Source organism: Chiloscyllium plagiosum, chromosome 1 (genome assembly GCF_004010195.1).
Source record: "Chiloscyllium plagiosum isolate BGI_BamShark_2017 chromosome 1, ASM401019v2, whole genome shotgun sequence".
NCBI lineage: Eukaryota > Metazoa > Chordata > Chondrichthyes > Orectolobiformes > Hemiscylliidae > Chiloscyllium > Chiloscyllium plagiosum.
Genome location: NC_057710.1, coordinates 126,278,163 through 126,304,557, shown reverse-complemented (window position 1 = coordinate 126,304,557; position 26,395 = coordinate 126,278,163). Strand labels below are relative to the sequence as shown.

Sequence of the window (26,395 nt, the reverse complement as noted above, 5' to 3'; positions counted from 1 at the left end):
TTCTCCTTAAGTACCTTTTTATAAGCTCATCCTCATATATTCAAATCTCTACTATTTTCCCTTTTTAATTTGATGTGAGGCTCAATCTGTTTGTTCACTCAATCAATTGAACTTTTGTTCTTCGTGCATACATTTGTATAAAGAGTAGGCTATTTCACCCTTTGCTGAAGAATGTGTTGCTGAAAAAGCGCAGCAGGTCAGGCAGCATCCAAGGAGCAGGAGAATCGACGTTTTGGGCATAAGCCCTCCTTCAGGAAATCAATCCTTTGAAATTTAACCCTTTGTGCCTGCACAGCTGGTAAATAAGATAATGGCGGATCTGATTTCAAGTTAATTCTACATTTCTGTATACTCCTCATAATCTTCTGTCCCTCCAGTAATCAAGAATCTACATACATGTGCATCTCTGCCTTAAAAAGATTTAAAGATTCTGTATCCAGTGCCATTTGAGGCAGAGAATTCCAAACATTCTCAACACTCAACTGTGTTGACAATGGTTTTGTGGTCATCATTAGACTGTTAATTCCATTTTTATTTAATTCAAATTCCACCATCTTCCATGGCAGGATTCGAACCCAGGTCCCCAGGATATTACCGGACTTCTGGATTAATAGTCTAACGATAATACCATTGGACATAGTCTCCCTAACTTTCCCATATTATACTCCATTTGCCAGATTTTTGCCAACTCACTTAACCTTGCCATATTCCTTTTTTTAGGCTGCTTATTTCCCCTTTCAATCTACTTTACTACACATCTTTGTTATTTGCAAATTTAGCAACCATTCCTTCAATCCTTTCATTCAAATCATTTATATAGATTGTTGAGTTGAGACCCCAGCACCCAGCCCCTGTGCCATACCACCTGTAACATCTTGCATCCTAAAGAAGACCCAATTATTCCCACGTTCTGCATCTTGTTAGCCAGTCAATCCTCTATCTAAGCCAATATTTTACACTTTAACACCATGTTTTTTTTTTATTTTTTGCAATAACCTTTTGATGTGGCACCTTATCAAATACCTTCCTCAAATCCAAATGTAAAATTATGATATCTGCTAGTTCCCCTTTATCCACAATAGAAGTTATTTTTTCAAAGAGCTCTACTAAATTTGTTAAACACTTTTTTTTCCTTTGCTTTTGGCTTCCCTCCCTTTTTGAGGAGTTTACGTTGGCTAATTTCCAATCTAAAGGAACCTTCCTTGAATCTAATGGGTTTTGGTAAATTATCTCCGATTCTAATTGGATATAATATTCCGGTATTGTAGTCTGACTTGAACACAGCAAAATTTGATCACTCCCTTCTGAATTCTGTCATGTTATTTTAGTTTTATACATCAACTTCAGAATAAAGCAAAATGCTGCAGATGATAAAATGAAACCAATTCATGCTGGAAACACTCTGGTCAGGTAGCATATGTGGATGGAAAAAGAATTGATGTTTGAGGTTGAACCCTTTGGGAAAGTTCATCAACCTGAACATTAACTTTGTTTCTCTGTCCACAGGTTCTGCCTCAACTGAATATTTCCAGAATTTTCTACTTTTCATTCTGTTGGCTTTATTGAATTGTGCACTGCATTGGTTGTTAACGTTTAAGAATCATTTTTTTAAGTTTTCTGTATCTCTTCTCACCTTTGTCTTAAGCTATTTGAAACCTTAATTTTGCCTTCCTTTATCCAAAATTTTACACTGTTCTGCATTAAATTTAATCTCTGATTATTCTCTTCACCTGTCTTTCATTTTAACAAGACTGAGATAGATTAATTTTTACATTTGAAAAGAAAAGGGTTGAGCAGTGAAATGGTATTGAAGTAGATGATCTCTTTGCACCCGTAGATGATCTCTTTGCAGGCATAGAGCAGGCTGGAAGGGCTGAATGGACAACAGCTATTTTGTGTTTTTATAATCTCTAATTTCCAATATATTATCTCCAATTCCATTTATCTTCAACTCCAATCTCCGGTCTAGTTTGACATTGGCAAAATAACCAATCTGCCCTTTCTCTGACATATTCTGTTTTGGTTTTTCAAATATTTTTTCAAATTCTCAAATATAGTCTAGCTGTTATTCTTACTCATCCTTTTTTTTTTAAAAAAAAGTGGTTTGACTGAGATCTAGTGATCTGAGGTGGGGACTTTCTCTTTCTCATGATTAGTTTGAATCTGACACCACATCAGGGGATTTCAAAGTCCTAACAATGTTGATGTCCCTAAACAAAGAAAGAGCCAATTACGTTGTTTTCCGCCTTGCAGTCTATGGGAATACAAAAAACCATCACGTCTTTTCAGTTTTTACTTTTACAGCTACTGCAATAAACTGCAAAGTACTTGTATAGGATTAAGGTAGAAGTTAAAATATAATAACTTGTTTAAAAAAAAAGTACATTAAAAATGCTGATATTTTTGTACAAAAACTGACATTTAAAAAAATGCCTCTCTAAAGAGTAATTTTACATTGAGGTTACTTGGTGATATTATTCAACTGAGTATATCATTTTAAAATGCTGTTATATCACCCAACAAGATGTAACGTTCTTGAGGGTTTTTCCAGTAAAACAAAGAATGGAAATTCTTGTTGGTTCAATGATTTCTTATGGATTACAGACTAGAAGGTATCAATAGGGTGCCCTTGAGAGAAACATAGAATCAATGCAAGCAATTGTGCTGACAATTGATTTATGAAAATAAATTCAAATTCATTAGGTTATCATTGACAAACATTGACAATATAGATTGTTCTAGTTTGGAAAGCAATTGAAAACTAAGCTGAATGAAAACATATACTGCAGGGAGCCCGAGCTGAGTGGGTATAGTGACTTTTCCTTCAAGGGGAATTGGTGACAGAATGATATTGTCACTGGACTAATGGTAATGTTACACGTTAATGTTTTGGATTATGACATAAGATCAAATCCCACCTTGGCAAATGGTGAAATTTTGAATTCAATAAAAATCTGGAATAAAATGCCAGCCCAATGACAACGATGAAACGTTGTCAAAAACAAAATCCAACTAGTTCACTAGTTTTCTTTAGGGAAGCACATTTACTGGCTTTACCTGGTCTGGCCTACTCATGACTCCAAATCCATAGCAAGACGTTTAACTCTTAACTGCACACTTGCATCCCATGAACAATATTAAAGAAAACTTAATCACTATAAAACTACCAGTCTAAACCATTGCTGTCTTTGCACCTCTCACTACTCTTGTCATAGAATCGTAGAGATGTACAACACAGAAACAGACCCTTTGGTCCAACTCGTTCACACATATACCACACGCTGCACGAAAGATGCTCCTTAGGTCTTTTTTATATCTTTCCCCTCTCACCTTAAACCTATACCCTGTAGTTCTGGTTTCCCCCACCCCAGGAAAAAGACCTTGTCTATTTACCCTATCCATGCCCCTCATGATTTTATAAACCTCTATAAGGTCACCCCTCAGCCTTCGACACTCCAGGGAAAACTGCCCTAGCCTATTCAACCTCTCCCTATAGCTCAAATCTTGCAACCCTGGCAACACCCTTAAATCTTTTCTGAACCCTTGCAAGTTTCACAAAATCCTTCTGATAGCAGACCAGAATTGCATGCAATATTCCAAAAGTGGCCTAACGTAGCCGCAACATAGCCTCCCAACTCCTGTACTCAATACTCTGACCAATAAAGGAAAGCATACTAAACGCTGCCTTTACAATCCTATCTACCTGTAGCTCTACTTTCGAGGAGCTATGAACCTGTACTCCAAGATCTTTGTTCAGCAGCACTCCTGAGGATCTTACCATTGTCAGCTGGAACTGACAGCTGGAAGCAGCAGGTACAAATCACTATAAATGCCGGAGGAAAGATCACAGAAGCGCTTCACAGGAGGCTTCCAAGCACTCAGGATGTCACCTAGATAGGGGACGAAACGTCTGCAACACAAATTCCCAGCTCGGCGAACAGAACCACAACAACGAGCACCCGAGCTACAAATCTTCTCCCAAACTTTGAGGTGTCTTAAGTCCAGTGAAGATTTGCTTTCCCAAAATGCAAGACCTTGCATTTATCTAAATTAAACTCCACCTGCCACTCCTCAGCCCATTGGGCCATCTGCTCATGATCCTTTTGTACTCAGAGGTAACCTTCTTAGCTGTCCATTGCACCTCCAATTATGATGTCATCTGCAAACTTACTAACTATACCTCTTAAACTCACATCCAATTATTTATATAAATAATGAAAAGTAGTGGACGCAGCACTGATCCTTGTGGCACTTCACTGGTCACAGGCCTCCAGTCTGTGTGTTCGCACTTTTTTTTGTTACCTCTAACATGCTCCACCATGATGAAGTCATATGGAATCATTTTCCTAATGTCTTGTTTTCAAAACCTGTTTCTCTAACCAAGACTTCAGTCACCTTTCTGACATTTGTAATTTCTATTCCACCTGTTTTCCCCAACCTTTCAGTCGAGCTTGTGGTATCATTGAACTGTAATTGACTTTATAAAATAAATGAGGTAAAATAGAGACTAATTATACTTTTTGACTATAATTACATTCAGCAAATACCAACTTTTTTTGTTTTCTTTTTATATCCAGCAGGTAGAACAACATGAACAGGCTTTTGTACAATCTCCAGTTGCTGTACCACAGCATTCACAATTTCAGTGCTCACAACATGAATACCAAACTACTTCAATGGCATTTGTTTCTCCAACCTCACCAATATCCCATCAACCTGCTGGCCATTATAGGATCCAGAGTGATGTCTCGCATGGTTTGGCTTTTGTGGTCACTGGCAATAACTCTATGCAGCCTGTTGGAACAATGACAGTTGAATCTTCCAATAAATCAGTTAGGTGAGTATTCTAGAAAGAAAATGAAAGAGTTGAGTGTCATCAGTGCATTAATTTTGGATTATTACAGTCTAATATTTCTATGAAAATAAGAGTCTGTATGCACCAATTGTACATTGGGCAAGACACATCTGAAATGTTGTTTCTTATATTGTATAGAATTGTTTGTGGTTTACTTTATTGCAAAGGTACAAATTGTGTTACCCCTGTAACAATTTGTTGTACCTGATCTACAGTTCAGAAACAGTAGTTCCTACTACCACCTGGAAATGTGTCTGGAATGGTTTGCATGCAAACTGGTCCCACACTGCAGCTGCCAGCACGTGTTGCTACCCTTGTCCCCTCTGTGGTAAGCAACAGGAGTTTGGATTTGTTAAAGGTTGGGTAGTGTCCACACTTCCCTAAAAACTGCAATGTAAATATTTCCCATGGGAATTCCAAAGTTTAATGCTTGCATGTGGGTATTTAAGAATAAATATATTTATAATGGAAATTTTCCTGGTTGCATTCTCTGTGTTGGAGAAATAAATACCATTGTGTCGAGCAAAACATAATTTGCTGCCAGCTGCTCATCCCAGATTTGAATCTATGATGGGATCACAATCTCAATGAGATTTTATTCGAGGCCTGTCTCCTTAGGCTGGATCCAATATGTTCTGGCTTTGTGCAGTGTTTCCACACAGCCTGAATAGTTTCATTTGTGGATAATGGGACTCTTAATTTCAGAATAATCGTTTCATATTCCATGTTAAATAGTTAACTTTGCTTAAATATTTTAGTCAAAGATAATTTTGAATTGTTTTAATTGCCTGAAAAGTATAATAAGCAATTCTCCATATTTGAAGTTCAGAATCTTTCTTAACTGAAAAGTCCTAACTCTATCTTCACAGTTTACTGAATTACCAGGTCTGTTTTACACACGGTACATTACATAAATAATAGACAAACTGAATATAGAAAGTTACCCTTGATTAAGTTTTCAAAGGTCTAAAAATATGGAATTTATGTTTATATTTATGAAAGGAGTGAATTGTTAGAACTGAAGAAGAATCTTATTTGACTCAAAATACTAGCTCTTTTTCTTTCAGAAATTTCTGGTAGCTTCTGTTTCCATTTACTGATTAGCAGTATTTTGCTTCTATCATAGTCATTTTAATGCTGACACTTGGCACTAAGACTTTAAATAGACACGTGCAGGAAGTGTTGACTCCAATTCTTGTGCCACAAATGAAATAGCCTTCAGAAAACCATGAGCTGATTTTTTTATACAAATGTCTACCTCTGACCTTCCCCTACAATCCTGAGAGCTATCTCCAATCAATTTTACAGGCTTCCAACATGAATTCTTTTAAGGCCAGACTTTTGCCATTTTGTTTGAGGATATGTTGTCTGAGAGAGCTGCTGACCAATTAGATGGCAGCAGATGGCTAGTCCCAGAAACTCCATGCAGGAAAGTCAGCTAGTCCTGACAGACAGGAGCCCAGACTCTGATGTCAAGTATCACTTGATAGTCTGGCAGGCCCCAGGAAGGCATAATATGGTGCCTGGTTTGAAAGGCCGAGGAGAGTCAAAAGGGAATGGACTTTAGGTGTCAAATTTCTGAAACCAACCCGTACGGAGCTTGATTTGAGTAAAAGTCAGCTAAAGCTGTGTAGCCTTCCCATGTGATTTAGGCCTGTCATAGATTAAATGAAGCAAATGAGGCAGGCTGGTGCTTCTGCATCTCCTGTAGCATTTCAGACATGCTGAGAGCAGGTAGTTAGTAAATAAGAGAACGAACACCTGTATTTCCCACTCCATCCCTGCCTCCAATTTGCCAAAGGGGCAGCATGAAACCCAGCCTCCTGTTTGTTTTGGAGCAATTGTGCAACAATCCGCATTTTATTACTAATAAGTATAAATGTCAAGGAAAAAAGGAGAGTAAAAGTACTATTATGTTTTGTATATAATTATTTAAGGGTGATCTTTTACTTAGAATGGTTCCTTTCTAAGTGTTAGTAATTTAAGTATTTCTAGATGAGAAAATGCCAATTTCCATCCAGTTTACCTTTTTGCCACCCAGGTAGTCTTATATTATCATCATGTGGTTGTTGACTAATCTCAACAATTGCCAATAATTAATCTCGAACAGACCCAGACATGAGTTGAGATGCTGATAGGAACTGTGGTTGCCAAATCACTGGTTACTTTCAAACATGCACATTTGCTTTTCTTCATGTCTGAAACTATTTCAAATTATATCCTAAAACATTACTTCCTAATGAACCTTTCCATTGATTGGACACAGAAGAAATAATGTTTCTCCAGGTTTGTTCAAATTTACCACTTTTTGGTTTCTACTAATTGAGCAGGTGAAGTAGCTTTTCATGATCTGTATTATCTAGTCCCTTTTAGAATCCCAAAATTAACATTTTTAAATGGAGTTTACATTTGCAAAAAAAAAGCTAATTTATGTTTTTGTCAGCTGTTTTGTTATATTTATATATACAAATGTGTACACTGGTGTTTTGCTTAGGATGAAGAGTATTTCTTTTCACTTCACAGGCCAACTTCTTTAGAAATGGATGGTATTCTCAATTGTCCTCCACAGAATATCAGTAACCCTCCTGACATGTCTGGATGGAATCCATTTGGCGAGGACAACTTCTCAAATTTAACTGAGGAAGAGCTGCTTGATAGGGAATTTGACCAGCTCAGATCATATATGAGTGGTAATGATCCATGCATGGTTACTTTTATTTGCTTTCCTTCCACCCATGATAAAAATATTGTGTGGACAAAATTTAGCTTAACCATAGAACAGAAAATGTTTGTATCTTTTTTAACTGTGCTTGAGGTGACTCATAAGTAATCTGTTAACAGAATTAACTTCATAGTCTTGGCACACCATACCTTGCTAACATGCACTAGTATATTTAATTGCAAAAGATACATCAACGACACTTCAGGGAATGCATTCTAGTCAATTAATTTGACATTGACTCTCACACTCCAGTCAACAATAATAATATTTAAAAGGAAAACTTCTTCAGCTGTATTGGCAGCAGGACAGTGAAAAATTGAGACGAATTTGTGAAGACTCAGTGTCCTAATTTTGCTCAACATTGACCAAATTGTGCAACCTAATTTAATTAATCTCTGCATCCTCTGCTTTTCTGTCATTGCTGAGTTGTAATTTCATTGGACATTAAAGTTCTTTTCTTGCCAGCCTTCAGAGAAATTGTGAACTAAATTCCAGCAAAACTGCTCATGCCAGTGATTACTCCCACATACTATGCCAAAATGAAGAATGAATCTACCAGAGTCCTTAAATTTCCATGGATTAAGTCTTTTCAACCAAAGTGCACCTACTCGCTCACATTGCTGTCCAAAAGAGTAAATGGCCTTTACACTTTGTCTTGCTATCTGTCACTCTTATCTCTCTCTCTTTCTCACTCAGCAGAGGTTTCGTTCAGTGTTTTTCTTGGAGGAGCAACAACTTTCTTAATTTTAAATGTTAAATTTATATTCAATTAAATTCTTCCTCTTGGCTATATGGTATCAGTATGATTTACGAAAGAGTTCAGTTAGAAAGTGCTGCTTTCCTTTTCTTTCTGTCATGAGCTTTCAATGTTGTTGTCTGTTTTGATATCTCTTGCTTTTGGTTTGAATGTAGATTAAATTCCGGCTCTCTTAATTCATCTCCAGCTGCTGTTAACTTTTTTTTTCCCAATCTGATGTGTTTCAGTGTCACTTTAACCTCAGAAGTCTTGACTCTTTGGATCCAACTCTAACTGAAACTGTAACTTGCATAAAAGGATTACAGGCAATCATTGAGTTTTGCAAAGTACTAGGTTTCCCTTTACAATTTCAATTTCAACAAATTCCCATTTCTAACATTACTGGAGATGGCATCATCTTAACCTCCAGTAAAATCACTTTCTTTATCAGTGATAGGGAAATTTGAAAGTTTTCCCACAACGATGATACTTGAAATTAAACCACATTTTAAATTAACTGGCATTAAATAATCTCCGTTCACACGCCTAATTGATTGATTGAGTTAATGTTAACAAAATAACTACTCTTCACATTACCATTGTCCTTGAAACAACTTTAAACAGCAACCTTCACCACCTCGCCCCATCCACCCACCCGGCTCCCTGAGGAAATTTGTCCCACTTACATTGAGATGTGACTCTTCCTCTTATGACTCGTGGTAGTCACCCATTCACACTCTGCTTCTAATCTGCAGTGTGACATTATTCTTCTCTGTTTACAATTTACAAATACTCCAAATTTTAGTTCATCTTTAAATTTTGAAATTGTAGTAAGTACACCAAACTTTAGGCCATTAGAATATATCAAGAGAAACCATGGTGTAAACTTTTGCTATGCTTTCTCACTGTAAAACATTCTCCAGTTTGATCAATCTTCTTCTTAATTATTTCCTATCACTTAGCCAACAAATATCCATACAGTTCCTGTAATGTCATGGATTTCAAATATGCTGGAAAGCCCACCAAATTTGATATTTTCAGCGTTGATGGAACATTATGGCTTGTACTATGTACTTTCCATCTGTACTTCCTTCAACATCTTCGGGTACATCCTGTTTAGTTGTGATAGCTTATCAGCTTTAAGTCCACAGCCTTTCTGATACCTCCTTTTCCTTTTTTAGTCCATTTAATATCTCAATTATCTCATCTTTCACTATGATCTTGGCAGAAACTGTCTTGACAAAGACGAGTGCATTCTTTCGTACCTCTGCAGTTTGCTTCTTTATATCATTCCCAATAGTTGTTGACTATTTGTGTTTTATATCTTACGATTTCTTGTAATACTATCTGCCTCACCCAATTTCTGTGTAACGTGTTTCCCCTTTGAATCCTGCATTCTGGTTTCCATGCAAGGGATTACATATTGATAAGTAGGACCCTAGAAGGTGCATTTGGTCACTGGGAGCTTGCTGTGCATTTCTATAAATCTTTAAAGGCAGCAAGATGAGTACATAAGGTAGATTACATGTGAGATACTCACCTTTATTAGTCAAGACATTAAGTAAAAGAGCAAGGAACTTGTGCTGGCGTTGCGTGTAACTTGAGTTAGGCACAGCTGGAGTACTGAGTGCATTTCTGGTTGCCACACTGTAGGAAGGATGTGATGGCACTGAAAGCGTGCAGAGGAGATTCATCAGGGCATTACTTGAGTTGCAGTGATTCAGCTAGGAAGAGAGACTAGGGATGTTTTCCTTCGAGTGGAAAAGGCTGAGTTGGGACCTGATTGAGGTATATCAAGTTCTGATAGGGATAGATAGAGTTGTAACGTACAGAGCAGGCGTTTTAGAGGGAATTTGAAGGTGGCAAGTGTCTGGAATTCACTGCCTAAAAGGGTGTTAGAGGCAGGAAATCTCAAGGTTTAAGTAGTACATAAATGAGCACTGAAACACCATTATGACATAAAGCTATAGGCCAAGTGATGAAAAATGGCATGAGATTAAAAAGATGCTTGATGATTGGCATGGACACATTGGGGCAAAAGGTCATTTTCTGTACTGATTTACAATAAAAAAAGTACTCAACCCCCCTTGCCAAATGAGTTTAAACTTCTGTGAGCACACCTGACTTAGCTTGGTACCTGACCCCTTCACACCCTTTCCTCAGAACCCGTATTCCTAGCTGCACATTCATCTGTCCTATTTTTTTTTCAAATTTAATAACATCTGAAGAGTACTACCTTTTGCTTATTCTCTTTCCCAGCTTCCTAAAATCTCCCAGCAGCAGCAGCTTATCCCATTTTTCTATATATATCTTTGGTGCCTGTATAGACCAAGGCCACTGGTTGTTCTCTTTTGCGCGCACACTCAAACCCGCACCCAACCCCCACCCACTCCCTTCCACACAAGTCTTTCAACCACATTGCATCCTTATCCCTTGTACCAGATGTACAACCTTGCATTTATTTACAAATGCAAAAATATCTATTTACTCCCCTATTAGATCCCTGTCACTATAACTTTCTCTCATAGTTTTCCTCCTCTGCACTCTCACCTACTCCTCTGTACAGTTGAATCATCCTGGGTGCCATTGACCAAGCTACACTACAAGTTTGGGGTTTTGTGACTGGTGACAGAGGACAGCAGTAATTGTCAACTAGAAATCTCCTGTAAGGAGGTGATGTAATAATTTAAAACTTTGTACCCCTGGTTCTGCAGCTGGATGCCTGGGATTCATGGTCTGTTCATAGCTGCAACTTCACTGGAAGTCTGTGTTGAGGTGCTCAACCAAGTCACCAAAGAGGTCATGACGTGGCTGTTTCAGTCCAATTACAATTGTTGCTTGGCCCGCTCCTGTCTTGAACTCCGTACTCATAGAAATAGGAGCTTTCCACTAGTGCTACTCGTATGTATGGTTTCACGATTAAGCTGGACTATTGTTGCAATTTGCATTCACAGTGTTTCTAAATGGCTTTATGTATTACAATCCTTCTGATTTAAAAAGGGCAACGGAAATTGTAAAATAATTTTAGATAGCAACATCTGTATTTTTCTCAGATTGCTGACAGTCTATTGAAGATTTACTATTTCTGGTCCTAAAACCTTTACAATTCACCCAAGTAGTAAATTCATAAAGCAGCTGTTGACATAGTACAAATGTAGATCTATTTAGCTTTTAGATAAATGCTAACTCAAGTAATGGATTCGGTGCCAACTAATTAATGCCGTACATCATGTAATACAAAATTTTAAAAATAATGAAGCCTATTATCTTGTGCAGTATTAGGAAATATGCTGATTTTCCTATTGCAATAATTTGCTTATTTAAATAGCTATTCTCTGTATAAACTGAGGTATAGTTTTCAGACAGAAAATGCCATTTTTTTTTTCCCTTGAGGTAAACCAGAGCGGAGGAGAACATCTATCGAGACAGAAGTTGAGCCACATCCGGTTCCCCACACCCCAGTTAAAGAAGATTTGTTTGGCTGTATTCCATTTGTTTCTGAAGCAGGTTAGTCTGATTCTTTTAAAGATTATACAAAGTTTATGATCATGGCTACTTTGAACTTTAATAAAGTTTCTACTTGGAACAATAGGTTTTAATTACTCACGATACAGAGACAGACAGCTGAATCAAAAGAATCTCCTAACTCTGTATTTGCACCACATTACAATTAAAACTTTCAAACACCCTCAAAATCAACTCCACTGGTTCCTAATCAGACTTTTTAAGCCAGGTTTTATGGCTAATCAATTCTGGACACCTGGTTTGTCAATCAAACAACAGACTTAATCATTTGTAATCAATACAGTAACTTAGCAGAGCAAAATGAAACAAAGTCATCTAGTGCCTGTGATTTTAAATCCAATAAGCTTTGGTCCCTGTCCCATTCACACAAAAAACATCACTCAAACAGTGGATAACGTTTTTTAAAAAGACAAAGCTGGCCAGGTTACTTAAGAGATTTTCAATTGTGTTGTTCCACAGGCATGTATGATTGTTACTTGGTTGATTTTCTGAAGACATCGATTAGTGACACCTTTTCAGTTCACTCTCAGGAAGTTTCAGTTGTAGTGAGTTTTGAGATTTGTAGCTCAGGTTGAGGTTCTGGATGTAGGTTTGCTCGCTGAGTTGGAAAGTTCATTTTCAAACGTTTTGTCACCATACTAGGTAACATCTTCAATGAGCCTCTGGACAAAGCACTGCTGATGATCCCTGCTTTCTATTTATATAGAAATTTATATAAAATAGAAAGCAGGAATCATCAGCAGTGCTTTGGTTGTGTGGCACTTATACAAATAGAGCTTGTTGTCTGAGGATCCAAGCACCACTCCTCCTTCCTGTTCAAGTTCACTTCTCCTGTATGGTTCTGCATCACTATTGGTGTGGCGTGATATGGCAATTTCCCACTTGGTTAAAGTCCAGATGATTTTAGAATTTGTAAATAAATCTGAGTAAGTCATTGTTAGTACAGCACAGATCTCTGGAGCAATTTTAGCCTTGGACCCTGCCATCCCATATGAAACACAGGATAAAAATTTAATTTCCTTTGTAGAGGATCATGATTGAGAATTTCAGAATTCATGCTAATTTCCTAGAACTGTTTTGAGAAATGTTCATTTGCAAGTTTTCAGAAATGGCAAAAGTGCTTGTAAGTATTTTGGTATGGTTTCTAAAACTGCAGCTTGTTTCTGGGTGAGTATCTACTATGGATATTGTTGGGAAAATACTTCTAATGCTCATCGATAAAATATCAATGATTTCAAGATATCTAAATAGGAAGTGTGCTACGGGGTAGAATAAACCTGCAAGTTTCACATTGACTCCACAACCCATATCTCCTCAATCTGACTACAGATATTTCAATAATTTGAGCAAGGTGAAAATTTGAGCACGGACCAGAACTAAGTTCCAAGACATGCAGCAATATTGTTCTTCGCTCGAGAAGGATGTGCTTGTTTACTTCATCTTGTACAAATATTGTTTCTACTTCTCACGTTGAGAGAGTGTGTCATCCGATGTAAGGTCACATTTCATATTTTGATCAATCCATTTTAGTTCATTGCTTTCAATCAACATCTTGTTGAATATTGACAAGATCTTTGGATAAAATGAGCTTCAGATTTTAATACATTTTTGTATTACTGTTAATTGCTTCCTAATCTTGTTCTTGGAGGACATGAGTGTAAGAGGAAGTTTTCTGTTCCTTTTTTTATTTCCTTTTTGAAATTACACATTTTAAGCAGCTGGTGTGTCTCCATCTTCAGTAGAATAGAAGCACATTGAAACAGACTGAATGGTAACCCTCATAAGAATCATGTGGCAAACCGCTTTGGATTGACAATATGTTTCCAATTTAAATATAGCTTCAAGTTACTCGCCAAAACATTTCTACTGATAAATCAGAAGGCATGTAATTACAAGTTACAAGACATTCATCAATTTTAATCTGTTGTCTGGGAAAAGAACATCAAAAAAAAGTTCTTTTTATTTTTAAAGATTTGATTAAAGATGCTCTTGTGTTCCACTATTGGAGATTATGCATTGTGTTTAGAAACGTGTACATGATTGAAATTTGTAATAATCTTTGTGCATTTGCAAAAAGTATTAAAAAAGCATATTTATAGCGACTTACACAGATTTACATTTTCAAACTGTTATCAAATGGATTAATAATTTTTCAGGTCATATTTAGTGCAAGATGATAATTTAATGCATGTTTGAAAGGTAATGCTTTAGCTCCTATATTTTTGAAATAATTTTATTGAGAGCTTATTGGATGTGGTTATTACCAAAAGGTTACTCTGCGATTGTGTAGGAGGTGGGGTACGCTTATTTACTGTTTCTGATGATAAGGAACTTGTTGGTAATAGAATGTCGCATTTAGAGTGTTTTTTTTTTGTTTTAAAGTAACAATATCATTAACATGCTCAAACAAGTTGATTTAAAAAAAATGTTATGGACCAACCTTTGGGCAGGTGAGACATGAACCTGTAACTTCTGGTCCAGAGGTCAGGACACTATCGCTGTTACAGGACCTTCCAATCTCTATTTAATTTCTGAGCCCCCCCTAAATTGCAGTGGGCTCAAGGTTAACAGATGTCACTTGGCTCATGAAGGAGGCAAATTGACATCCTGGTGCTGACTACCAGGAATTCCCTGTCAGACCCTTCTGTTCTAATTTAATTGGAGGAGGTTTAATCAAGAAACTGATGCTGGGCCACTCCTACGATTATATGGGCCTGACCACTGTGGTCCCCATTGCAACAGCTTGCATAAAATCCAGCCTTTGAATTGGGCTTGAATCCACTGTGTTATTTAAGATTAGGAAACTTTTTTTTGAGTCTAAGGTAGCAGGTGGGCATTGCAATTTTACATAAGACAGTGTTACCATCAGCCTTACCATAGCTTGGGCACTATTATCCATTGAATAGTGATTCCAGCCTCTGGAGTCTAAATGTGTTAGGTGTACAGGAGTCCGCTGACATACCTTGTCCTGGAAAATTTCCTTCCAGCTGACTCAAAATTTACATGAAGATTAATATTATCAAATATCTGACATATTTGTCAGTAGCACTATCTCACGATTTGTAAAGTTGTGGGCTTAAGGGTCAATCCAGAGTCTTTGTCGGCTAAAAGTTAACCATTCACCAACATCTCAATACTGTTGATGGAGCTTGCTTGTGTATAGTTTTCTATTTTAAAGCAGTGACTACACTTCCAAAGTATTTCAATTGGCTGACAAAGCACTTTGAGACTGTCTATGTTCATGAAAGGTATTATATAATTACAGCTTCATTCTTTCTATTCTCATTCTCTGAGTGTCTATGTATTTGAAGATTGTTGTCATTAACTTCTACCTTGATGGATAGCAAGACTGGTGGGGGCTAGATGCTAATTTTGGAGCAGATTTGGAGCATTGTCAGTCACCTGGAACAAATGGTGCACAGAAGCCCATTTGAATCTTGATAACTGCAGTTATATTGGAGATTTAATGGTCACAAAGTTCATATGGGCCAATCCGAAGTGCAGGATGTGCCAGACAATAGACATTTCACTCGTGAGAGGGCAAAATTACTCTACTTAGTATTTCTAAATGTATATAATTGCTTATGTAATCATATGGCAGCTCATTGCTAAATACAGCCTCATTCAAAGCAGTAAATATTAAGATTGTTTATTGTTTTTACAATACATTTGATTCTGAATTACTTTTTTTATTCTGATGAATAACTTGGAAGGCAGAATTTGTATATCTTGTAAAGGATGTTAGAAGTTTATTACAAAAAAACTAAAATAATTCTACCCAAGTTTTTTTTGATAGGCTCTTGATTAGTAAGAGAATCAGGGGATATGGGAGAAGGCATGAAAGTGAGGTTGAGAAACGTTGGCTGTGATTGAATGGCAGACTACACGTGATCAGCTGAATGGGCTAATTGTGCTCCTCTATATTATGGTCTTATGGGTTTTTTTTTTCAATGAACTTTGTATTTCATTTGAAACACTGCCTGAACAATTTAGTTACAGTTGTACAAAAATGTTGGATGTTCTGCAACTGACTAGACAATATATGTGAAAAAAGAAACAAAATTTAGCTGTTCGGTTCATAACCTTTGATGTGAAGTCATTTAAGCTGAAAGTTAATTGCTTCTTTTCACTCTGCCCAACTAAAAACAATTCCATATTAGGGGAGGTAATGGCTTCGTAATATTATTACTGGATTATTATTTCAGAGACCCAAATACTGTACTGGGAACCTGGGTTCGAATCCCACCATAGCAAATAATGGATTTGAAATATAGGTCTAATGATGACCACGAAATCATTGTCAATTTTGTCGGGAGAACCCAAATGGTTCACTGAAGTCCTGAAGGAAGGAAACTGCAATCGCTATCAGGTCTGGCCTACATTGATTCCAGACCCACAGCAATGTGGTTGACCTTTTAACTGACCTGGAATGGACAATAAATGTTGGTCAGAGATGCCCTCAGCCAAAAATGAATTAAAAATAGAACTGATTTTGTTTCAGATTTTCACCATCCACATATCTTGACTTTTATCACCGTTATAGTTTTGCTTGACCTGTTCGATGTGTTTAATTGACACTACTTTGTCGAAAGATATTTTTTCATTGAGAGTTTTAAAATTGATGCAGATGTCCCAGTAAGTCAGATTCCATTTTATTTGACTTTCCTACTCTAATCCCTCATGAAAAATAGTAAAATCTACTTGCTAACCTGGTTTGTGCTTCAGTACTAGCTTGAAAAATATTTAAGATTTTTGCCTTTTTTTTCTAGTTTTTGTACCTCAAATGTAGACTTTTTAGATGCTTTCAGATGCTTGTAATGAAATGCTTTTCTTCTGTGTATGTGCTACTTAAGTTGTTGTATTTAATACAGAGGAATTAAACTGTTTACATTTGGAGCAGCAAGTGTCAAGCATTTGCAGGGTTCAGCACGAGAGGGAGAAAAAAGACTTTCTACACTGCCTCAGCAGTATTCTCCTGTTACATTCTTAAAACATCAGCTGTCCTTGAGGTCTCTCTGCACAAGATTCCTAAATTAGGGCCTATTTTGTCAACTAGAAATTGAACTAAACTGCCCAAACTCATTTTGGACAAGATCCTGACAATTTATAGTTGAAATATTTTTTTTCTGAGCTGGATTTTAATTTAGGTTTGAGTGAAAACTAGTGCTCTCGATGATTTCAGTTTATTCTTTAATTTTTGTAATGGTGTGATTTTGTAATATTTTCATAATGATGAATATTTTTAATTTTTTTTAGGTTCAAATGGAAGAAGTGAAGAAAATGCACCAATTTCAAGGACTGTTTCAGAGCGTGGATTTAAAATTGACAAACTAGGACATGGTGTCCTGCCACTTAATTGTCAGAGCAAGGAAGAGAGAAAAAATGACTCAAATTTAATCATGCAGCAGGACCATAATAAGAAAAGTCAAGACTCCGACAGTGATTTTGAGTCTGACCCACCTACCCCTCGGAGCAGTGAAGAAGAGGAGGAGGAGTTCCACAGTGAACAAGGTGAATTTATTGATGTAGAAGCAGAAACCTTTGGGCAGAGACCTCTGCTAATGGACTCTGATGAAGATGAAGTGGATGAAGAAGAAAAACACAGCTCTGATTCAGACTATGAACAGAAAGAGATGTATACTATAGCAGAACCTGGTTTAGAATACAATGCTGATGCTGAAAGTATTGCAAGTGCAGAATCAGCAACAGCTCTCATCACCCCTCCAGATTCACCTCAAGTTAAAGGGAGCAAACCATTACAGGGTGAAGTTGATATATTTGGTGCGGTGCCATTTGTTGGTTTGCATCAGCCTGCACAACCCAGCGAAAGATTGGAAAGTAAAGAGAATTTTCAGAAGATGTGCTTCAAATCAGTCAGTCATAAAGAGCAGGAAGAGTTTGATGTATTCAGTAATGCACCTTTTACTAAGAAATTAACTCCAACTGTTCAATATAGTCAGGGTACTCTCACACAAACACCACCTATTTCACCTAATGATGTAGATATGTTTGGTTCCACTCCATTCCAGCCAATTCAGGCTATACAGTACACAAAGGAAAGCAATGAGGATGTGTTTGGGCATGTTCCTTTTGAAGAGATCACAGCCAGTCAACTGCACAAGATGAAGCAACGCAGTTTACAGAAACTTTCATCTCGGCAACGGCGTACCAAACAAGAATCGTCTGGTGGAACTGGCAAGCGACATCATGGCACACCAACGACGACAAGAAAACCTTCCAAACCTACCTATAGAACTCCAGAGCGGGTGCGTAGGCACAAGAAAGTAGGGAGGCGTGATTCACAAAGTAGTAATGAACTCCTTAATATATCTGACTCTAAAGAGAATATTGGTGTGGCGCTTACTGATGGAAAGGAGAAATGTCAGTCATTGCCTGCTGATGAAAGCCTGCTCGATCCCTTTGGTGCCAAACCATTCCATCCACAAGAACTTCTGAGAAACACTCAGTATCAAGGGCTAAGTGATTGTCGAGGAGAACACCTTCCAGTTGCAAACAGATCTAGACCAGGTTCTGTACATGGAGCATTTCTCACTGGAGAAGGGCTAACAACAGATGATTTTGGTGCAGTGCCCTTTACTGAACTAGTATTATGTACTGTTACACAGCAACACAGTGACTTTGATCCATTTGGTGCAGCACCATTTCCTTCCAAACAGTAAAATAAGTAGTCTTCCAGTACAACAGATTCCATATGTACATTGTTCAAAACTCATTTTCCACCATAAGGCCTTATTACCTTTTCCCCAATGCTACACAATACCTCTGAGCCATTGTAGATGGGGATATCCCAGCTGACACTCTCTCTTTAAATTTTTATTTCCATTATCTGGAATTAGATTGTGTAAGATTTGTTTCATTCTTAATTCTGCATTTTACAAAATTTATAACTTACTGCAACAAATCTTTTTTTTAAAAATTAACCTTAAATTTTAGTGAAAATGATCATGATTGTTACAAAACAGAACTGCAACTACCCGTTAACCTTTGAGATTGATATTAGAAAGAGATTTGATGCCTTCAGACTGTGGAATTTGATTATGTAAATTACGTATTTTGGTTTTTGAGGTGAAGGGTTTCAGAATGAATTCCAATGTGGAATATGCTCCTAATCCTCGGACTAGCATAATATCAGAATGTGTTTTGCTGCTAGTCAAGTGATCAGAATATCCAGCCACAGTTTTAAAAAGTCAAGGCTTATATGCTTAAAGCTGGATTTGAAATGCCCCTGTATTTTTGTGTTTTAAAGCTTGTGTTCAGCTATGCTGCTTCTGTGTGAATGGAAATCAAACATCCAGCATATAGTCTATTTTTATTGCTGCGATAAAAGTTTAAAAAGTGCACTTTTCAGACTTGGACTTGAAAGTGAGCAAGTCTCCTTTTTCATATTATTAGTTTAATTATAATTTGTTAAATTTATCATTTTGTATTGATCACAGTCTGCTTTATGGTTTTCTTTCCATTGCTTAACACACTGAGAGCTCTGATATTTACTGTTTTCTTTGCAAACTTCAGTTTTCATTTTAACAATATGATTAGTGATTTGGTTTCCCATATTCCCTTTGTTTATATTCATAACTGCTTTCCAATGAAGCAATAAATTCCACTTGAAGTTATGGTTATAATGGACTGACTACTTCATTTTTATTAAGGAAAGCAGAGAACTTTTACTTCAAGCTATCTCAAACTCCAGTTAATTTAACTATGTTCCTGTTTTAAATTTGTGAAAATTGAGTATTATGATAAAATAGCGAATAATCATGGTGAGATTCAACTTATAGGCTGCAAAATTGGTAATAGCAGATTGGTCACTCATTAGACATGATATCTATAGTTCATATTGTGCAAAACATCACAATCCTTTTTTTTTTTGCACCGCTATACTGCTCATTCTATGTCTGTATTAGGAATAAAATAAAAGGATTGATGTCTTCCCCAGTGTGGAAGAATACTTGTTAATCAGAAGAAATCAGTTGACAGAGAAATCTACAATATTTTCCCAAAGAAATAGAAAAGATAATGGGCACGTTTCCAACATATGACTATGTCTTCGGCTCAATAAGCAACACTGTGAAGAGCAACACGTTGAAAAAAGAAGAACTTTTTTAAACAGATATGCAGGATCCAAGCAGAGTCATAGTGGCTACATAAATAGTAATACCAATGTTGGTTATTTAAATGAGGGCAGAGTATTCATTCTGTACAAGTTACTGGAATGGAATCCTCATTTATTGTATATTAAATTGTCAGTCAAAAGGAGAATCACTTTGATAACTATACTCCCATGGGAGACGTGAGCCATTAAAACCTCACTACTTTGAGCCCAGCCAACAGTTAAGTGAAATTTAATTTGGGGCACAAAATGGACAGTAGTGAATCAGCTGCCTGCAATATAGAGGATTACATATAAAAGGATATACAGCACAAACAGACCATGCTGATGGTCTTAATTTACTTCAGCTTCATCCCATCTTTTCTAACTTACCATTGTAACCACATTTCCATTTCCCTCATTTGTCAAGCCTACCTTTAAATACATTAAGGCGGCATATTACACAGAGTCCTAGAGCTGTACACCATAGAAACAGGCCCTTTGATCTAAGTCCTCCATCCCAACCAGATAGTCGAAATTAATAGTCCCATTTGGCACATATCTCTTTAAACCCTTCCTATTCATGTACCCATTCAGATAGCTTTTAAATGTTGTAATTGTACCAGCCTCCTCCACTTCCTCTGGCAGCTCGTTCCATACTGGCACCACCCTGTGTGGAAAAAGTTGCCCCTTGGATCCCTTTTAAATCTTTCCCTTCACACTTAAGCCAATGCCCTCTAGTTTTGGATTCTTTTCCCCCAACCCATTGAAAAGACCTTGTCTGTTCACCCCATTCATGCCCTCGTGATTTTATAAACCTCTACAAGGTCACCCCTCAGTCTCCACCACTCCCAGAAAAATAGCCCTTGCTTATTCAGACTCTCCCTATAGCTGCAACCCTGGTAACAGCCTTGTAATTCTTTTTTGAACCCTTTGAAATTTCACAACATCCTTCCTATAGCAGGGAGACCAGAATTGCACACAGAATTCAAAAGGTGGCCTACCCAACGTCCTGTACAGCCGCAGCGTGACCTCCCAACTCCTACACTCAATACTCTGACCAATTAAGCAAGCATACCAAGTGCTGCCCTCACTATCCTATCTACCTAAGACTCTACTTTGGAGTACTATGGAACTGTACTCCAAGGTCTTTTTGTTCAGCAACATTCCCCAGGACCTTACCATTAAATGTATCAGTCCTGCCCTGCTTTGCCTTCCCAAAATTCACATTTATCTAAATTGAACTCCATCTGCCACTTCTCAGCCCACTGGGACTATCTGCTCAAGATCCCGTTGTATTCTGAGGTAACCACCTTCGCTATCCACTACACCTCCAGTTTTGATATCATCTGAAAACTTGCTAACCATACCTCCTGTGTTAACATCTAAATCATTTATATAAATGACAAAAAGCTGTGGACCCAATCCTTGTGGCACAACACAGATTACAATTTTGTTAGTCTCACTATAATTGTTGCAGCCCTCCTCAATATTGACTTCATGAATTTTTTGTGTGGTCTGTGAACTTAGAAATAGTGTTTGGATTCCAAAACCTAAATTTAATGCAAATTGTGAACACTCCCTACTTTACTCTGTATCTTGAAGCCAGCTCGCAATCCATTTTGCCACTTGTCCCAACTCCACATCCTCTGATTTGGAGGAAAAATATGTACTGCAAATGCTTGAGATTGTAAATAAAACCATAAAGTGTTGGAGCAACTCAGCAGGTGCAGGAACATCTGGGCAGAGAAAGTTAACATTTTGATTTCAGCCCGAAAGTAGTAATCAAACTCTTTCTCCCTCTTTGACTTGTAGTTTCTACAGTACTGTCTGGTTTTACTCTACATTCTCTGACAGTTATTCATTATAGTATCATGGGGTAATTTATTTGGAAATTCTAGATACATGCCATCTATCTTACCATTATTACTCTTGACCATCTCGCAAATTCAACATTGGTCAAGCAAATGTTTCCTTTTGAAATCTGTAGTGACAAGTGGATTATTAGATTTCTAATTTTTTAGAAATCACACTATATTTGTTTCTCTTTCTCAATTAATGTTCCTATTTCTGCTGTGGTTCTCAACCTGGTTTTATTTTCCAACCTCTCTAATCAGGTTTCTATTTGTCCTGCCACTGATGTTGATCTAACTGAGCCATGATTTCTGGCACATGTTCTGTCTTCATTCTTAAAGATGAATTACAGCAGTACTCACCTGCCAGTCCTCTGGCACTACATATTTTTGTGGCCAATTAAATGAATAATAGAGCAAATTACTGCAAATGCTGGAATCTCTACTGAAAACAGAGCTGGAAATCACAGCGAGTTAGGCAGCATCTGTGGAGAAAAAGGAAGCGAACGTCATCTGGACTGGAAACATTAGCTTGCTTTTCTTCCCTGGATGCCGCTTAATCAGCTGTGATCTCCAGCATTTGTCTCAGTTTAGGTTTCTACTGTTAATCTTCACATGGCTATTGTAGTGCTGGGGAAGTGTCCCTATCTTTTGAATTAGGAAACCCAGGTTCAAATCCCATCTGTTATCAGTTGTGTAATAACATTATTAAACAGGTTGAATAGAAAATACCTTTTAATCTTTACACCCTGACTTGGGTTTTTTTTGGGGGGGTGGGGTGAATTTCAATGTCTGGCTTTGTAGATTGATTACGGCTTTCACTTAATGCAGTAAACTTTGTTTTCACCAGCACTCTCAAACTTGCAAAAATTATATCCGTCATGCTGGAAGTTTACTGTATTATTGTGACCTCTGCAATGTCTATGTAATTAGTTGAGGGTGCAAGTGAGAAGGTGGTCTGCCAGTAAGTTTAATAATGCAACTTTGCCTTAAATAAAAGTTATTTATGCTGTAAATGAAGTATAACCATGATGTGTATATCCCTTGCAATATGTTTCTCTTACTTAGAGTCTGTTTTTACACTGATTACATGGACCTCTTGGTCAACTTGGTTCTTTAGATTAGATTCTATAATATGGAAACGGGCCCTTTTGGCCCAACGGGTCCACACCGATCCTGTGAAGAGTAACCCACCCAGACCCATCTCCCTCTAGTACAATGGGCAATTCACCTAACCTGCACATCTTTGAACTGTGGAAGGAAACCAGAGCACCCGAAGGAAACCCACGCAGACACTGGGAGAATGTGCAAACTCCACACAGTCAGTCACCTGAGGCTGGAATCTAACCTGGGATCCTGGTGCTATGAGGCAGCAGTGCTAACCACTGAGCCACCGTGCCAGCTCACACAATGTGTGCTATGTCCTATTTCTCACAGCCCAATTTCTTTCAAAATGATCTGATGTTAATAATTTTGGATTTTCCTCCTGTCATCTCTTCCAATATTTGTCAGATTTTAAATACTCCAGCTGTTTTGATTCATTCCACCACCTATCTAATTAATGAAGCAGGTATTAAATAACATTTTAAAGAGTCATAATTCATGTTGGAAAATGTTTTATTGATAGTTGTCCACAGAGGAGAAAAAACAAACTAAGCTCCCAATAATTTGTCAGGCAGAAGACATCTTTTCTTGCATGTCACCCTTCAAAATAGACATCCAATTCCAGGATGTGCATAAATTTTCCAGATGAGTAAAATGCATATCTTAAAAGACAAGCAAATCATGTGATTCAGATACTTAAGAGCAAGTTTTAAAAATGACATTTACAACTCCCAATATGTACCACCATTTTCTAACCATACTAGTTCTAGTTACATGCATTTTCAATGCATGTAACAACTTTTAAATTGCACTTTGCCCTTCTTGTTTAACATTTCAGTGTAAACCTAAAACCTTGTAATGTGCTGTGTGAAGTTCTGGGATAGATGCACAGATTGTATAATTTACCCTTTAATAGTCAATGATGTACTCAGCATAAATTTCTACATCATTATAGTGTTACCTGAAGAGTCTAAGTTTTTCCTTTTGAGATTTATTGCCTTTCATGACTAGTCTGTTCTAATGCACTGGCTGGCTAATTCAATAAAAAACAACAAGGTGCCAAGACAATCCAGCTGTATGAGGAGGTACAGCAGAAGTAGAAGACTGTTTTCCTCTACATTTATCAGACTATAAATTTCAATTTTCCTACTTATTGGACAGTTGTCCTGAAGGTTCAGGCAAATGGTCAACTCAGATTATACTTCTCCAGTCAACTAGCCAGCCAAGCTGTTAGAACATACTAAACATAACTGAAGGGGGAAAAAATATCCAGTTCTAAAATTATACATTTGGTATCTAAATTAGCATCACTTCCACCATGATATTTGAAATGTGGAAGGTCAAGTTACCATAGGACTATCAGACCATAGGGCTGCTCTCAGAAAACTAGTGGTTCAACCAGAGGGTTAGCACACCCCAGGCAAGGGGAGATTGAGAAGAATTTTTCATGGTAACCTCAGCCGGATGGGAATTAAACCCACTGTTGGCATTGCAAACTACCTGTCTAACTACTTGACTGAAAGATGGTATGTGGTAGAAAGTGAAATATGGCATAAAACTTTGGTTATGAATAGACTACTTCCTAATAACCTTAGTCATCTGCAAGACTTGATCAAGCAATTTTATCTTTTAATAATGAAATTCTTTCCATCATGCTTATTTCTAAATGCAAACATTTTAAATGTCTGTTCCTATGAAGATCAAATGACGTCCCAATTTTGTTTACATTGTTCTCACATACAGGAATCATCATCTTGGAGATGGAAATTAAGTAGTTAGCAATTCTTTCCCTGATTTTGTTTCAGGAGATATATATATTTATTCCAGAATACAAGGGCTTTTTAAAATATTTCATTTTTCCCACATCCCGTAGCCTTCTCCTTTGTCTCCCAGCTTTGAGGGAACAAGACTTAAACAACCTCCTGTTTAAATACATTTGAAAGAAGATAGCACACAATATTCTACATTTTTCCCTATGAAAAGCAGCTTCAAATGTACATTAATACAAAAGTGTAGTACAGTTTTAATAAGATCACTTGTTTGAGCTGATATTCATCCAGTGTAAACGGGTGAGGTACCCCGGGAGGCAGCCTCAAACCACTTCCATTCAAGGATATTCAATGCAGTCGAGTACTATTCTGAGATTAAAAACCATTCACTCACTAACATTAAAACATAGTCATAGGGCAAATGAATCTGCATACACACACTGTCACTGCAACTAGCAATTGGAAATTCTAGCCCAGTTTAGCACCTGCACTTTGCAGGTTCTTGAATGAGATCCACTGCATAGGTGTATACAGATTTTCCCTTTCTGTATTAAGGTAGGAAAATTGTTTGAAGAATGACTATTACACCTTAAGGTGTAAGTTCATTTATAGAAATGCCACAGACATCAAGCTATTGAAAAATATCTGCAGGATGTTGAGACCTCTTTAAAGTAACAATTATTGAAAACTGGAAGTAAAGAGGTCTCTGCACATTTAGGTTGACAGAATTTTAACACATCCCTTCCCATTTTCTGTTTGTGTATCTCTGCAGATTCTTAACAGGCACTTTTAAAGAAGTTGTTCACCGAATCACAAGACACTGATGTTGCAATTATGTACTCATTAGTTCTAAACAGGGTTGGTCATGTCTGTACTGCATGATATAGACTCCAGTTTGGTGCCACCAATAAAACATCAATACAACAAGGATATGCCAGCACTGATGACTAGAACCGAGGTAGTTGAGCTGACCTGCAAAAGGTACAGAAATGTTAGCAACTCCTACTCTTTGCTCCTCTGAAGTCTGTTACTAGCACCATGTTTGGTCACTTTATAACCAAGAATGTTAGAACAAACCATCATTGGCTATTGAATTGTTTAATTATAAAAATGAAAGCTTAAAAAAAAACTTTTTAAACAGCGTTCTTGTAAAGAAAGGACAAAGTTTAAATTAATCTTTGAGAAATTAACATCACTGTGCAAACTGTTCTGAAGCTAGAAACTCTACTTTCCAGAGTTAAAAATCACAACACCAGATTATAGTCCAACAGGTTTATTTGGAGGCACTAGCTTTTGGAGCGCTGCTCCTTCATCAGGTGCTTGTGAGTATAAGATCGTATATTCCACAACCACCTGATGAAGGAGCAGCGCTCCGAAAGCTAGTGCTTCCAAATAAACTTGTTGGACTATAACCTGGTGTTGTGATTTTTAACTCTGTACACCCCAGTCCAAAACCAGCATCTCCAAATCATGACTAGTTTCCAGAATGAATGCTAAAATATCCTGAAAATATTGTGTACCAATTACTCCCCACTGTTCTCTCGTTCCCTCAGATTCAGTAATTTAGTTTTGATATAGCTTCATCTCCTTCTGCTATATTTCAGATATTACTACTTATTAATGAAGCTGAAACTTGGTTGTTTTGGGAATATTTTAAAAATTGCTTTAGGATGTCACTTGGACAAATAATGTGTTATGAGGTTAGTTAAGTAACTTGCTCT

The 26,395-nt window shown here is 37.2% G+C and overlaps 2 protein-coding genes across 9 annotated transcripts in view; one reads left to right on the top strand and one right to left on the bottom strand.

Moving 5' to 3' along the window:
* Window positions 1-19,472, top strand: part of bmp2k (BMP2 inducible kinase) — a 96,817-nt gene extending 77,345 nt beyond the window's left edge. The window contains exons 13-16 of one of the 2 annotated variants that reach the window (XM_043696310.1): window positions 4,581-4,837; window positions 7,379-7,545; window positions 11,707-11,820; window positions 17,095-19,472. In XM_043696310.1, the coding sequence (XP_043552245.1) occupies window positions 4,581-4,837; window positions 7,379-7,545; window positions 11,707-11,820; window positions 17,095-18,518 (1,962 nt within the window). In that variant the 3' untranslated portion in view covers window positions 18,519-19,472. Of the gene's footprint in view, window positions 1-4,577; window positions 4,838-7,378; window positions 7,546-11,706; window positions 11,821-17,094 lie in introns of both variants that reach the window. The other variant, XM_043696300.1, reaches the window with a different exon arrangement.
* The window catches only part of paqr3a (progestin and adipoQ receptor family member IIIa), a 34,058-nt gene continuing 12,428 nt past the window's right edge, over window positions 4,766-26,395 (bottom strand). For 3 of the 7 annotated variants that reach the window (XM_043696385.1, XM_043696404.1, XM_043696375.1), the window contains exon 7: window positions 23,401-25,646. In XM_043696385.1, coding sequence (XP_043552320.1) covers window positions 25,507-25,646 — 140 coding nt within the window. In that variant the 3' untranslated portion in view covers window positions 23,401-25,506. Of the gene's footprint in view, window positions 4,847-23,400; window positions 25,647-26,395 lie in introns of those variants that run through there. The other 4 variants (XM_043696413.1, XM_043696396.1, XM_043696422.1 and 1 more) reach the window with 4 other exon arrangements.